The 16,469-nt window shown below is 37.8% G+C and overlaps 1 protein-coding gene across 5 annotated transcripts in view; it reads right to left on the bottom strand.

Annotated features, from left to right (window-relative positions):
* Positions 1 to 16,469, bottom strand: part of Ss (spineless) — a 171,458-nt gene that overhangs the window by 21,475 nt on the left and 133,514 nt on the right. For all 5 annotated transcript variants that reach the window (XM_070301476.1, XM_070301475.1, XM_070301478.1 and 2 more), the window contains one exon: positions 8,761 to 8,850. In XM_070301476.1, coding sequence (XP_070157577.1) covers positions 8,761 to 8,850 — 90 coding nt within the window. The remainder of the gene's footprint in view (positions 1 to 8,760; positions 8,851 to 16,469) is intronic.

Genomic DNA, 16,469 nt, shown 5'->3' on the forward strand with positions numbered 1-16,469 from the left:
GTCACGAGTCAAAGGTTAGCTATTTATCATGAAGATGGGAAGCTTTAGTTTTATATGAAAAAATAATCACCTAATAATCTAATTAAAATGCAATATATTGAAGATAATTATTTGTTTTTACGAATTTTTATATGTATATATAGAATAAAATATTCCAGACCCCTTTCTCTTTATGTCTGAATAACTAATATTATATTTAAATAATGTGCAGTGAATTTAAAACCTTTATTATATTTACGACAATCATGTAAAATGTGCACGCATATTCGAATCTCAGCACACTTGCATTTTCACTTACACATATGCATCGTAACGTATTGTAGATCCGCGGCCTCGAAGCTGAGCTCTCAATTACAGCCGGAGAATTATGAAGCTGCGCCGGTACAGCGGTTTGGCCAATTCGGGCCCCCCTCTCGGGTCCCCTCCGCGCGCTTCTTTGTAATCCCTCTATGTTATTCTTCTCGGGCCCCGCGCGCACAAACACATACGAGCCGAGAAAAGGGGTGAAAGGCGAGAGTGCTCCGGGGCAGCCCGATTGTGTCTTCATTAACGACTATTAATTGTCAAAATGTGCCACATAATTCAGTTCGCTCTCTCGATCGGTTCGCGCGTCCACCGTATATATTTAAAGCTAACGCGCTCAATTGATTCTTGTGCGGAACGAATGGAGAAGGAAAGGGGAGGAAACAGGGCCCCGGGGCCCCGGGGTCCCCTAACCCCTCGGTGAATCATTCGCGATATCTACGGGCGTACACTTGCGCCCGGCGCGGCGCCGAGACACCGCCGACGCTCGTTCCGAACCGAGGCTCGTCGAACGCGGGTAATTGCTAATGGGTAATTAATTCCGGAATAAAGACGGGGCGACTCGGCTCTTGACCCTTCGACGCAGGTACGCCACGATTCTCACGGGAGACGACGGCGGAAGGCTAACTTGGAAACGACGGCTACGAAGGAAACAACGAAGGAAAGATGTCGAATCTATTGTGCTTTACAGCGGATAATCTGCTAAGAGTGATGGCGCAAGAAGTAAAAATGAGAGGCAAGAGAAAGAATTAAATAATTCGTAATAAATAAATCAATAGGGATAAAATTTTAAAAATTATGGACTCGTAAATACAAACTTTGCGTGTAGAGTCTCAATTTTTGCAATTATTTCTATTGATTAACAAAAAATTAAAGATCGTAACAATGGAATATCCTATCTGCTTAGATCGCATTCTGTTACAGACTGGAATATTAATGAAGGTTTCTTCTATTTCAATGCGCCTCTATCTTGACACTTGCAAAAAATTTTTAATTCTCCAAATTTGTCTAACATTTTCGCACGTTGCTAATGATACCGATCAATTATTCATGCTCCTCGTCCTTGTTGCGGTAATCGTCCTTTTTCTTTTAAGCAATTTCACATATGATCGATAATAATTTGCTTTCCTGAGATGCCGGTTTGACGCGCGGCAGCTTTATTACGTCTACCGCTACGCCAAAATATTACGCACGATAATGTAAATGACGACAAGATTTATTCGCGTCCACGAAGCGAGATTTACGAGAAAATGACTGTTCGAGTATCTGTGGAACACGCGCGTCACACGACAGAAGGTAACATATTGCCGTCGACGTACCATGTGCAATTTTTTGTCGGCGCTCGTTGCCTTTCTACCATCTCCTTCATCCCCGTATCATCACGGAAGCGTCACCTGTGATCCGCCGAGAGATTACGCGCAAAAGTACGAGCATGCTCCCTTTCGGAGTCACGTAAGTCGCGATCTTTTAATACCTCAAACGCTAACGAGAATTTGCGGACGCACGATTTCCCGCGTTCTGTATACACGTCCTTTATTTAATTATCTAACCCATTCTTTCGCGGGCACAGCTTGTACTATTTATATTTTCATCTCTATTTTGTTTTATCGAATAATTCGAAATTGATTTTTTTTTTCAATTATATATTGATTTTCGTATTTTTAAATATTGTATTTTATTCACATATAAATAAAAAATCCCATTAATATTGTTTTTAATAATTAAACAATCATTTATCGATCTTCTAAGTTTTATTATTAAGAAACAAATTTCAATTGGAATAAACAAGTTTATTATTGAATAGTAAAGCGATATTTAATTTTAAACTGCACATTATATGCGAAATATTGACAGCTTAACAGCTGATCCAACGACGCTATTTGCTTACTTCAATTATTCATGTCAATGTTGCTTAATTATTTTTCAACCACCCGCGATTACGCGTATAATTTGGATATCGTGCGAATTAATTCATCATTACGCGTTTCGATTCCTTACCCAACGACAATTAATAAGCGATCGTTGTTACAGATACGTAAACGAGGTAATGGCCGAGATATAACTCACTGTCGTTCCCTGTCGGCTAAGACTCGTTATCATTAGAGAAAAAGAATTTTTCACAGAATCTACGGCAAACAACGCCGACGAATCATGAAGGAGATTTAGTGTAGCATCCGGAGTACCATTATTATTTACCTTTTAAATTACACATCTTTACCGAGCCTCTAACAGACGCGCAGGCGTATTAGACTCCCTGATGGATTTCATCTCGTACACGATTCTGCTTATGCAAATTATATAATATATCGCCGTCGGGCAATTGCATCATGAACAGAGCAATCCGTTATTGCTTTACTACTATCATTATTATTTATATTTAATATCCTTATGATGCATTGTAATTAAGCCTGTCATCTCGGCGAGATTAATACCCAACGCGCCAAACTGCATTTTACACCAGTTATAATTGACCAGTTTGTGTTTTGCAATATTGAATTTACCGTAGTAATTATTTCTCAGAGAGAGAAAAAAAAACCAAAAATTATATGCTTTTAAAATTAAGAAAGAGAAAGAGAAACATACAATAGAAAGAGAAAAAAAGAGTGAGATAATTATAATATTGTACATTTTAATATAAAATTTCAAAAATGCTGTTCGTTATCTTAGATTACATTATTCAACGAACCTATATCGCGGAGAAATAATTAGAATCGAGATCTCAAAGTAAATATGAAATAACACGCTGGCGAAATGGTTTACCCCCTCGAGAGAGAGAGAGAGAGAGCCTTACTTCCACCGACTCAAGATTTGCTTTCCCTCCGTCTTTTTCTCCCCCTTCGCTCTCTCGCGGAGCGATAAGCACCCTGTGACCTTTCAGTTAAGTTATTACTTTTATCCGGACGCGGTTCACGGGGCATAAAGGCTCGTTGATCATCGAATCGACTTTATCAGTCCAATTAAAACGCCGCCGACAATCGCGAAAACGCGCCTCGATGCTTCGAAAGAGCTCCCCCTCTAGACTAGGTTTGTGTGTATCCGCGAGCATTTTTTTTTTTTTTTTTTATTGTTATTTCTCGCGTGAGATATGGAACTAAAAAAGAGTCGGCGCGAGACCGCACAAGACCGCTCGTGAATTACATTGTGGGTCGACGCTGTCGTTACGCGCTTTTTCCCTCGTCACCGAGGCGATACATGGATCGCCCGAGAAGAAGGGGCAAGGGGGAGGATAGCATTTGTGATCTGAAAAGGGGGAGATCTTGAACCGAGTTTTCGCGAGCGCGGATTTACGGGGCCGTGTAATCGCGTCGTCCGAAACATATATACCGTCGCGATTACGTCGACTCAGATGCGGTCATCGAGTCATGCGAAATCATCGCCGGCCGCTGAGCGTCGCGTGCTTTACGGTTGAGCGGACGAGGATTGCGACCGGGGTTTCTCCTCGTCGACAGATCGCGGATGGATGAGTTGCACGGACTCGATTATGAGGTAACGGGAGAGAATGAGATATTAATATTTTCGGGGCGTCTGTTTTAAATATAAAATTCAATTTAAAACTTCCTACCCTTCATTCTGACATTAAAGTTTTTAATTTTAAATCGCGCTGTTCGTTTCGCATCTTGAAATTTAAAATTGATTAATCGCGATTTGATTAAAAAAAAAAAAAAAAAAAAAAAGATTTTTTTTTTTATTTTATAATTGTTAATAAAAATCTTTCTTTGCTGTGAGCGCTATAAAAATATTTTTGCTGAGGTTAACCTGACAATATTCATTAATATTTCGATTAATTATAATTAATGTAATCTCTAAGAAGAGACGGAATAATTTGAGGATCGAGTGAACAAATCAATAATCTCCGCCGTTCAATTATCGCTCAAAGATGATGATATCGCATTGAAGGGAGTGCTTTCCCTCTAAAACGCAGTTTTACAACGTATCTGATGAATGCGCTCTTAAGTTCGCGTGCATTCACTCGCGTTCCTGACATCTCGAGCAATCTGCACCAAGTCCGCGGTGGATTATTGTCGTTACGGATACAGATGAATGATTTTTGTAACGAGGTGAGGTGCATTCTGGATGACGAAAATAATTTATCAGATATTATCAAAAGATATAATGATAATACGAATCAATTTTTAAACCTGTAATATATTATGTATATTTGAAAGATATTATTTTCGAGAGGAACAAGAGATGCATCTCAAAATAAATTAAATTTCTGTCGCAAGAAAAATATATAAATATTAGATAAACGTGCGGAAAAGAAAAGGAGAGGAATGGACGCTATTAATCACATGGAGAAATTTTGTAATGTCATCTTTGTCATTCTAAGCAATTCTTTCCACAAAAGATAATAAGCGAGATTCGTCCGTCGAGAATATGACTCTACAAAATTAAAATAATAGATACCAAATACTTGAAATCATGATTCGAGTGAAAGAGAAAAAGAGGATACTGAAGATCCGAACGAAAAAAAAAAAAGTCCCAAGACGCCTATCTACGTCGAATGCAGCTCGCGCGAAGTCATCGTCCCTATTTTTCTCAATACATATATCGTATATACAATATACACGGTATATCATTGCGTGCATTGTTACGTCTCAATGGATACTTGCACGAAGTTGGCGTAATAATTCGAGCTTGTTAAAGAATACGAATCAAGGGCCCTTCGATACAATTTATACTACGTACTCCGCAAGGTTCGTTTACGCGCGAAGAACGGTGCGAGATGCTATCGGAAAATTTGCGTCACAAAGTAAGAAACGCGTAAAACACACGAGCGCGTGAATAAATCAATATTTTTCATCACGGAACTTGAACAACCAGTGTCACTCTGTGAAAGTAGAAAGATAAATGTATCTTATCATGCGACGTTCCTCTCTCTCTCTCTCTTTTTTTTTTCCAGGTCAAAAAGTATAGCTTTGGTTTTAAATATAAAGTGAATTCATCGATATGATTTTTCAAGATAAAGATTTAGATATAAATAAAAAAATAAATGTAAAGCATGTTATATAAATTGATATAAAATAAGATATATGTACTCGGTAAATTATATTTTTTTTTTGTTTTTGAATATTAATTTTGTTTCATTAATTCTTAGCAATTATATTCATGTGTTCATTATGTTCGTTACGTTCATTCATTATATGTACGTAAATATTTAATATGCCTTTGCACGTGTTTTACGTCATCGAGTTTCTGACAAAAATTGAATATCAAGGATATTGTGACAATTCAATATGTTCGATAATGATGTTAAATAGCAAATAAAAAAATTAATTCGTATGAAATTTATATATAGTAAATATAAATCTTTGTTTAAATATTAATTTTATAAAATAATTCGTACATCAGAACTTCTATTTACACGCGGAAAATGACGATAGTATTCGCGTTGCGTATTTTTTTTTTTTCCCACAATCGCATTCCCGCAGTTCTGCAAGAAGAGCCGATTCGACTTCCGTCATTCCCAGCGAAACCGGGACGGATGATTTCCGTCGGTGATTTCGAACGCACACATACATACGCGAGGGGATATTTAGGAGGAAATCTAGAACGTTCGTATATAACAAACCACTTTTCTTCGTTCCCTTTTTTCTTTTTTCTTTTTTTTTGTTGTCTCGGATATGCGGTCATCGAGTCAGAAAATCATCGTCCGCTATTTTCTGCAATTCATACCCGGCGCGTTCGCGTGCGCCCCGTATAGAGAGTCATCGGCTCGGGAAATCATCATCCGTCATTTTTTACAATGTATGCACATTGCGCTCGCGTGCGTGCCCGAGTATATATACCTATCTACCTACCCGCCGAGGGGGCTCGAGTGACGGTATTATACCGGGTTGGTCGAGCACCTATCCCCCGTATATAGATAGATGGATGATTCTTTAATGCGCTTTCGCGTCGACGACCAGCGATATAACGCCGTCAGTTTTCTCGAAACGGACAATGTACAATAATATACGTATCGTTCAACCTTAGAATTAAAAAACTAAATTTTATATTAAAAAGACTTTATCGAAGATTTATTTTAAGATTTTATTTGTTTATTAAATATTTATAGAAAAAAAGAAACAAATAGAGTTTGACACAAGTTAAAAATTACCTTTCAAGATCATATGAATATTACATCAATATAAATTGACGTCAATTGATCTCTCGAGTTTGAATGCACGATAATCTGTAAATTGTTTATTAATCTTGTTGGCATGGACAGACACTTTGGTGCAAAGCTACGCAGAAACACGGCAATTCTCATGATCGATTCGGCATCCAAGTGATTTCGTGAGCTCGAGAAATTTGCAGAATCTGCCGACACGTCTCTCCCGATGCGTCATCGAATCGAGGGAGACTCGAATGGGTTGATCGAACGCGACGGACGTTCCTCGCCGACATGTATCGGAATATAGCGCGAAATCGGTTTCCACTACATTGTGTACACAATGCTCTCGCGTGGAACCAATAGCCCGCGCCGGCACTGTGGTTACACACGGCCGCTTTATCATTAAGGGGGAGACCCCCAAGAGAACGGAGGTATCGTCCAAGAGTATCGAAATGATCGTGCGCGGGAACACCGTCGGTAGCAATCGAATGTGCAACAGTGTGGATCGCAATTAGATTCGGTCTGCGTGGCGAAGAATCGGGATCGGTATTCCGTAGTTCCCACATTCGTGAAACGATCTTTGCACGATCATTCGCGAATAAAATCGCCGAGATTACGTCGCCTTTAATGAGCCTCGGACCAGCCTCCGCACGATTTTCCGGTGTCATAATTAATTAAGAGTCGTATCGAAATTCGTATATCTCGCTCCCCCGATATAGTTCGCTATCCGATCTGCACTTTAGGATACTCGTATTTGCGACTCGACTTCCGTTCGCGATAAATTAGGATAATAAAAATTGAGATAATCGAAACCTGGCCGGTGTTTAAATGACATCGATTTAAAAAAAAATATATATTTCAATATAAGACACAATCCTCAAAATATTTTATGGCGACTAGCCAACCGTATTTGTCAAAAACGAAATCTTTTTTTTTTGGGAATTTGTTACAAAAAAATGAATTAAAATCGAAAATTGTCCTTTAACAAAATATTTATTAGGATCATAAAAAAAAAAGGATTTTTAAATAAGTTTTGCAGTGATAACTCAAAAATCTTTAAAAAAAAATTGAACATGTTCACAATATGTACAATATAATTTCGGATTGAACCTCTAAAAAGTTTGTGCAAACTTTAATTTTTGAAAACAATAACAAAATCAAACATCTATTTTTCGATGAAGAACAAAGCAAGATCACCATTTTAATCGTCTGTTTGATCTGTTTGATTTTTTTCTCTCTTTTCTCTATCACTGCAAAACTTATTTAAAAATCCTTTTCGATTAGCCATTTTTAATGCATATTCTCAACTCAATAAATGTTTTTTTATAGTTTATGATCTTAATAAACATTTTGTTAAAGGACAATTCTCGATTTTAATTCATTTTTTTGTAATAAATTCTCAAAAAGACTTCATTTTCGACAAATACGATTTTGCCTAGTCCTCTTAATAACTTCATTTACATCTTTATTTGCGTTCGTGAATATTTTATACACAAACTGTCAGAAACAGTTCATGATAAAAAAATCGATAAATGAAATTTCCATTTATAAATTATCAGAAATAAGAATGTTTTACGGGAATAAATCGAGATCTTCTTATTCAAGCATCTCGGACAGATTTGTGTAAGCCACGATAAGTAAGGGCGATGCATGTTGCACGATTGCGATATCGATGACCTACCTACTGTTACTACTGAAAAATGTATGTGGGCCGTCAGTCCTAGCGAAAGGGTACATTGTCTCGCGAAAGGGATGACGCTCGGACAAACGTGACACGTACGATGAACTTGACGGCGCTGGCGTGACTGCCGCGTGTCGGGTGTGGATACACGGTGACTGAAGATAAACTCTAACAAGGGTGAACTATACGTCTAGAATTACCTCGTAATAAAAGGCAGCCGAGGGGCAAACGTATTCTGTGTCTACAAGTATTATGGATCTACAAGTACGTTCACCGACTGCGCTTTTAAAAGCCACGTAAACGATTCTTTAAAACGCCGTCCAGATTTATCGACAAAGATTTGTTGTTTCAGAATTTTGATATATTCTAACAAGAAAATATTTTTCGAGAGATATTTAAATTATTAACGATTCAACGATTTTAATAATAATGTTGTTTATAAAACTCAATATTTTAATTATAATTATTTAATAGCACTAAAAGTATTACGTAGTTTGCGAGAGTATAGATAAATATTTTACACATTGTATAATATTTTCATATGTATCCGCTACGACAATAATACACTACCTACTGCATTTTAAATATAAAAATCTAAAAATATTTTATAATATTCTATGTTTCTTTCTCTGTCATAATAATAACAGCTTAATTGGCTTAATTAAAAATGTAAAAATACCTGATGGAAGCCTAGGTAACTCTCTATGCTGTGGGTAGCGAAAAACACTTCCCCGTCGCAAGTCAATATTAGCAGGAACCCGTTCAGTGCCTGAAACAGAAAATTGATTCGCTAATTAAATAAAATATAATTGCTGGTAATTATATTAGTAAATATTATAAATGAAAAAAAATATTAATATAACATACGCACACATATAATTCCTATCGTTATAGATGACTGTGATATTCGCATTAATATTAATATAATAATTGATGCTCCCAATCGTCTATATTAATCGTCAGTTAAATAAAACACGTCCGTCAAATATCCGGAATTTTGATCATAATCGGAAACCGAAAGACTGCTCCGTTTTTGCGCCGGGGCAAAGTTCAAGAGGCTAATTCGTGGCGTGTTAAGTTAAGAGCACCGCAAAATATAGGTTTAGACGTAGTTGGACGTACATGTGGAGTATACCCTGCGAGAATAGAGCGGCGGCACGAGAACGAAAGGGGTAACGTTGCCTTTTCGAAAGCAAAGGGGCCTAGCGTATCGCGGCGAAAACGTTCCCTGAAAAGTTTTCTCATTTGTCCGCGGACTCGATACCCGGTAAATACCAAACGAGCTCGCAATTCGAGTGTGTTTACCTAGATGCCCAAAATATCTGTTATCCGATTATCGCACTTAACTACGCCTTCCTCGAAAAAAAGAAACATGCTCTCACACATTATACGTTATTCAACTGATAAATATTATCAGTAAAAGTCACAAATATAAAAATCAAGAGGGTTATCTATCGATTAAATTAAATATATTAAATTTATTTGCGTTTATTAAATTAAAAAAAAAATATATATATATATATATATATATTAAAGTACGTATATCCTTATATTGTCATATCATTTTATATTCTCAATGTATGAAATATAAAAAAAATTATTTCCTCAAATTATTAATATTAAAATATTAAAATATTATTATATATTATAATGTTATTATATTATAAATAAATTATTACTAAATTATAAAATATACAAGGTAGCGATTGATAGACAAATATCTTGTAAAAAGAAACCTCTTTTATATTGTATATAATGTCTATGAAATCAACGAAGAATCAAATAATTACAGTGGTGTTAGCGGAATTTTGTAGAAAAGAGAAATTTTTGGGAGAAAATGAATCTTGAGAATAAAGGGTACATATACAGAGGGTGCATATGCCGATAAGAATAATTCAAGGACGTAATCCGACGTGGCGCGGACGATTAAGCTTTCCGAAATACACAGGCAATTTCGAGCCGCCACGCGAGAATAGCGCGCCGGCACGAAAACGGAAGGGTGCGTTGCCTTTCGGAAAGCGGCGAGGGCGGTTGAGCGTTGTTTCTCTCTGCTGGAAACGCGTTGTGAAAACTGCCCCGGGAAAGTTTTCCCATTTATCGGCGGTCCCGATACCGGCAAATACCAAACGAATTCTCTCTCCCTCTCCCTCTGTCTCTCGCAAACAAACGAATTCGCACCGCGCATCGAAGAGCCAAAAATATCCGTCCCAGTTTTAACCCCCAGTCTTCAGCCCCGAGGCGGCTATATATCGGTCGGGGAAACAGGGTGGAAACCATTTAAAGCCTCCGTCCGCTCCACCGCTTTCTCTGCGAGCTAAATGTGTATTGTTTTGTTTTATTTCGCAGTGGCAGTGCCAGGCACGCTAAATCGGCAACTTATTGTTTCGAAATATGGCGAGCTCGCATTAAAAATCGAAATGTGAAAAGAGAAATACGGCTTGTACGTCAATGCGAGTTTTTTTTATTTAATTTCTCCGATGGATTTTTTTCAAAACGGAGACTTATGAGAGATATAATTATAGAAGACTTATGTATAAAATTAATTTCCCATAAGTTTTTCGTTAAGAGAGAAATCAATTTTAAATTAGTCGAAGAAAGTGAGATTAAAAAATTAGGATATTTTATAGATTAAAAAATATTTATTTTCTTGTACTTTTCTTATCTTCACTTTCTCCATTCACCGCCTGTAAAGAGTTAAATTTTCTGATATCTCAAGATTCTCCTACTTCACGTCAACGCGATGCATGCTCGTAAAGTTGCGATAATTACGGATATCTCGTGGCTTCCTAATCCTCACTTCCGACGTACTCGCGAGCAAGCAACGAGATCGTCGACTATCTCATTACTTCCGGGATAAAATGAGGGTCGTATCTCTTAGAAGCGGCGCGTTTAATAACTATTATGATGATTATATAGACACGGTTCATCAGAAATTTGTAGGGGTATTTTTTAAAAATCTGGCAGACGTATATGTCTTTTTTTTTTTAATGTAAAAAGAAAAAGCAGAGATTTTGACGACTGATCCAATCGTACAATTCGCTCATACGAGTATCGAATGCCCTCGCGCTCTTTCGTTATGATTAAATATGTCACTGTGTCAAACTCTCGGTTTCATTTTCCTGGCCGGTTCGGGGTAGGAGTCTCGATTGTGCCTCGCGATAGCCGACGGTATACAAAATGGCACACTTTCGAGCGATCGCATGCGCGGATGCTGCGTTTTGATTGGTTAATCCGCAGGGTGGGCTCCTGGCGGTTGCGTCAATACGGATGTGCGCGAGGGTTGAGTCTTTACGACGACCTCGTCTCGTTTCACCCCACACGCTCTATGTACCACGTCGCGTAGGATACGAAGCTATAATAGGATTTTCTCCGTGCGCTTCCCCCTTCCTGTTCCCGTACCTACGAAATGGCCGACATAGCCATTCCACGGTAGACATCCCGCGAGACTCGTTCGCCCTTACTACTATAATTGCATTGTTTGGGGTAGTAATCGGGTTTTCTCTCTCGATCGACCAATTTGCGGAGCCTTCGCGATCATGATTATCATTCTGTCGGAGATAAAGCGAAGCGAAACGGAAGCGAGTCGTTCTTTTTGATGGGCTTTATGTCCTATAGTAATATAAATTCGAAATAGCTTCAAATTATATTTGAATTATTGCAAACCAAATTTTTTTTTTCCGTAAATAAACGCTTTTGTATTATTTATAGAAATTTAAGCTGAATTATGTATCTTTAGAACTTGGAATATATTTCCAAAGTTAATACGTAACCGAGGTGGGCAAACGAAAAATGCTCGAATTAATGTTTCAATCATAGCTTCTATAATTAAGTTTGTAGATGAGTTTCGCATATATGTTCGTGATAAATGTCCGCGCAAAACGATGTTTGATTTCTTGAACTAGAAATCTGCATACGGTACCGATCGTGCCGGGTATCGCCGAGCTCCTTGCCCGTGACTGCCGCTCTCGCATGTGAGCGAAGAAAATGGAAAGATTTCGTGCGTAAAGTATTATTGGCGACCCGCTAATGCGGGAGAGTCAAGGTGAGGATGAAGGGGTATTAGAAGTTCACGCTTGGACGGAACACGCGAGTGCGCCCGCGAGTGGCACGCGACTGGATTCGCCGAGCGGCTCACGCGAGAAATAATAAAAAAAAAAAAAAAAAAACCACGTGTGCATCTTTTTCCGCCTCCTCTTCCTTCCTCCTTCTTTGTTTTCCCTCCCCTATCCTCGCGGAAGAGAAAAACATCCGCGCTTCCGCGATGCGTAACCGTGCGTGGCGCTGATTTAATATCGGATTTAAATATCGAAAGGCGAATGGATTTAATGTTATTTTGCGAGAATATTTTAAAAAATTTTTTCGTTACACGATCACATTCACAACTCGATATAATAATTCGACAAGCGAAACAACGCGATCTTATATCGCGATAATAAAATTAAATGAAAAATTAAAATTGCTGGAGTGAATATAATTCGTTATGATTTTGTTCAATATATTTGTACGAAAATCTGTATGAAAATTATAATATTAAAATGCTCGAAATGTTAATTGATCCGCGTTGTTACACGTATCGTATTAATCTTTCCTCGCGAACACTTCGCAGGAGAAATAACGCATAAATAAACACACGACACATCGTGAAAATGTAATATTCGTAGAATTGTCTATTTTAATACCGGCATAAAATCAAAGGCGTACATATCTCTAATCAGTTATTGATACACGATTCAAAGTAGAATAAAATTTATGTAACGAATGCTATATCAACGCCCGACCTGCCCGAGGAGAGAGAGAAATGCGAAGCGAGAAGTCGTTTGCATTTGAGGATCAATAAAGGTGTGGAAGAACATTAATGCAAATATTTAACGCGAATTTTCGTGATGATTTTCGTTTGCATACGCGCCGCGCGTTATTCGCGTTGCATGCGTTATCATCATTAACAAACCCGTAAATTGCGCGCCGCGTTCCATCTTGGTACGGCCGATTAAAAGCAGCCGCATCCAAATTAACCTGCTTTTCGGCCTGGCTTTTTCTCCCTCTCCCCGCCGTTCCCTCGCGACAATTTATCTCCCGTTTCGTCCGTCTTACTCTCGTTTATCAGACGACTAATTGCGTCGCGAACGAGCACGCGACCGAGCCTGGCGACGACGACGAAACTGGATCAGCTAATCTGCCGTGGAATTTTACTATCGTTGTCAATCGCGCTTAGAAATAATTTCGATAAAATATAGATCATGTTGATAAAAAACGTAACATCATCGCTATTCCGATTTAAAGTAATTATTATAACGAACTGCAGCGATCAATAATTGACGGTTGCATCGACGTCTTAACAAGGGGTTGGAAAAAACTAAACTAATTAAACACTGGTAAAACCTAACTAGAGATACGAGATCTTTTATCTTTGGATGTTTCGCATCTCTTCATCGACACTCGTGTCAAAATTTGTCGCAGTATCGATACCCTCGACGTGTACGAGTGTTATTATGCTCGTCGATCGTGGCAGCGGTCACCTGCAGCTGCAGCTTCGTTCGTACGTACGACAAGGACTCGTTCCTGGCTCGGTTCCCAGAAAGAGGCTTTATATATCTTTTAAATTCGTCCGGTAATTTATTGGTCCCTCTCGCATATCGAGCGCGCGTGACGAACGTCTTTCAGACTCTCCGTTAATTAAGCTCTTCGGCATCGTATCTCGTTAAGATCGTTAAACAACGCGGTAAATACAACCCCTTCCTCAAATTGCGCATATGCATGTAGCGCACCGGCAACCATCTTACAACCTTGCCGTGAAAAAAAAAAAAAACATGTTATCAGATGGCGAATGCGTCCGTGTGTGTGTGTGCTTCGCGTAAACACTTTTTCCGTAGGATATGCATACGTGGGAAAAGTGATTGTATTGTATCTCATGTGATAGATTTAAAAGCAATGACAATCGTTATATAATGTGTTGAATTATTTATACAAATGGAGTTGTTACTTTATATTATTTGCTTGGATAATATTTATCTGTGTTTTTGCCTGTAAAATAAAGATATAATACATGTTACTTTATATGTGTAAAAGTTAAACTGCTCTACTGCTTGATTTCTATTGAATCATAATCAATAAAATAAAAGAAACTCAAACTTTTCTAAAGATTTGTTTAGCTAGCAGAGAAGCGTTTTCAAATTTTTGCTGGTATTAATTTTTGAATAATAAAAGATAATTATCAAAAAAAAATTGCTATAAACCGGAATAAAATAAATCTATCTTTACTAACTAAACTATAAAAAATATTATTGACAAAAAAATCTGTCAAGTTTGAATTTTCACATAACTATGAAAAAAATGTGCTTCGCGTCAATCACATTTTATTATCATGAACAATCATCTGTGTATGCGAGAGTAAACTCGCCGAATTTATATAAATTTCAACCCTTGATTTTAACCCCGATCAGAGGATCCACCATGAACGTCTCGGCGGCTTAAGGCCTAAGGTAGAAGCGAACCCGGGCCATACGTAAGGCTTAAGAGAGGGTCGACGCGGTATCTAAGGGAGGAAAGGAGCACGCGATCAATACGGGAAGGACTAGCGGTGCCAGACCAAGGCGAGCCCCGTCGACCACCAACCTAACCTCATATCATCCCATCCCGTGCACCCACCCAACCTGCAGACTTTACCTTTGACTCAGTCCATGTCTCTCCCTCTCTCTTTCTCTCTCGCACACTGACTCACCTACGACTCACTGTCTACGAGAATTGCATTCGCCCTCTCTGCTTAATTTCCGCTCACCGTGCTAGCGACGTCCTTGATTCCCGATCCGATCGTTCCAAAAACATATCAAGACAGATATCTTAAAGTTTATCGCATCTCGAAAAGAGAGACGCGACGCGATTACTCGACGAATATTTCGCGAGGGGCTCGAACGTGAGTTTATTAATCCCATATAATTTGAATTTGTCATTGAAATTACATGTGGTAAAATTAATGAGTCAAATCGACGATATCCGTGTAAAAATAGATTTTATGCCAACGAATATAATCAAAATAGCCATTCGTCTCGATGACGAGAAACAAATATGATGGCAAACACAATAGAAGATCGAATGTTACCTTAAGCGGTAGATATACACGGGGGATATATTTGTGATATCATTGACCCGGTGCTGTGTAATTGCCAGCTGCCGCCATCTGGTCTCTACTAATTTTAGGATTAGTAAGCCGCGCATTGCATTAATGATTACGACGCAATTATGTACCGAGCTTGAGTATCCGCCGTTCCATAAACCGTAATTGGAGTGGACGATCGAGGTTCTCTACTAAACCGCCTTCTTCGCATTGCATTTAATATCCCTTACAATTTAATGTTATATCTGGATGCACATTCCGTACATATGTCGATTATACGACCGGCGCTTCCTTTTTTTACTGGCGCTTCTTTGATCGGATCAAAGCATCAAATAATGTCAAAATCAAAATATGTATACAATTGGTAATAATCGGGAGAACTAAGAAAAATATAATTCTGACAGCTTAAATGGATTATTCATTAAAATATTAAACAAATTTTTATTAAATAAGTCTTTTTATATATTCGTACGCTATAAATTTAATAAAAAAATTAACAAATAAACTAGTAAAAAAAAAAAAATATTGAAAAGACACGCGCGTTAAAAAATAATACATTCAATTTTGCTAAAACTGAATTTCCTGCGAAATGTCGGCAAAGCGTTGTGGATGGATTTATTATACACTTGCGGATTAGCCAATTTCTTTGATAACGCGATACGTTTCCTTTATAAAAACAACGGAAAAATTATTCGAGAAAAAAATAGTTTCGCAGAAATTAAGATTCCTAAATTAACTTCCGCCAGACGTTTCGATGCGGTTCGACTTTCGTGCTGAATTCGATCGATTTAACGACGACTGGTCTGTTTATTTCAATCGATATTTTTTTTCCTTTTGCACGACGGCTTTTTTAATGCTCGTCGCTTAATTTACGATCTCCTTTTTAACCCTTTCACCTAGCTTAGCATGACGGCAGCCTTAATTAACAGCACACGTGAAAGCTCCTTTTCTTCCGACTTTCCACGTTTGACAGCTGTCAGTAATCGCAATTATTACAATTATTCAATCAACGGAATAATGTTTCTTATTACGTTAATAACAAATATACATTACCACTTTCACTTTCTAATTATTATTATTATCTATTTTCACATTTAACGCTAAAGAAAAAGAGAAATTTTTAAAAAGATTACGCGTTAACATGCGATTAACTGAATTAAACGACGAGGAATAAAAAATCAATCAATATAATATGCCATATAGCTTACGCGCGTGAATCTTTAAAGATATTATTCGATATTTATAGTAAGTTTGTAAGCATCATAATCAAAAGTTTT

Source organism: Polyergus mexicanus, unplaced genomic scaffold (assembly GCF_030449975.1).
Source record: "Polyergus mexicanus isolate NDT 795.1 unplaced genomic scaffold, iyPolMexi1.0 SCAF_9, whole genome shotgun sequence".
NCBI lineage: Eukaryota > Metazoa > Arthropoda > Insecta > Hymenoptera > Formicidae > Polyergus > Polyergus mexicanus.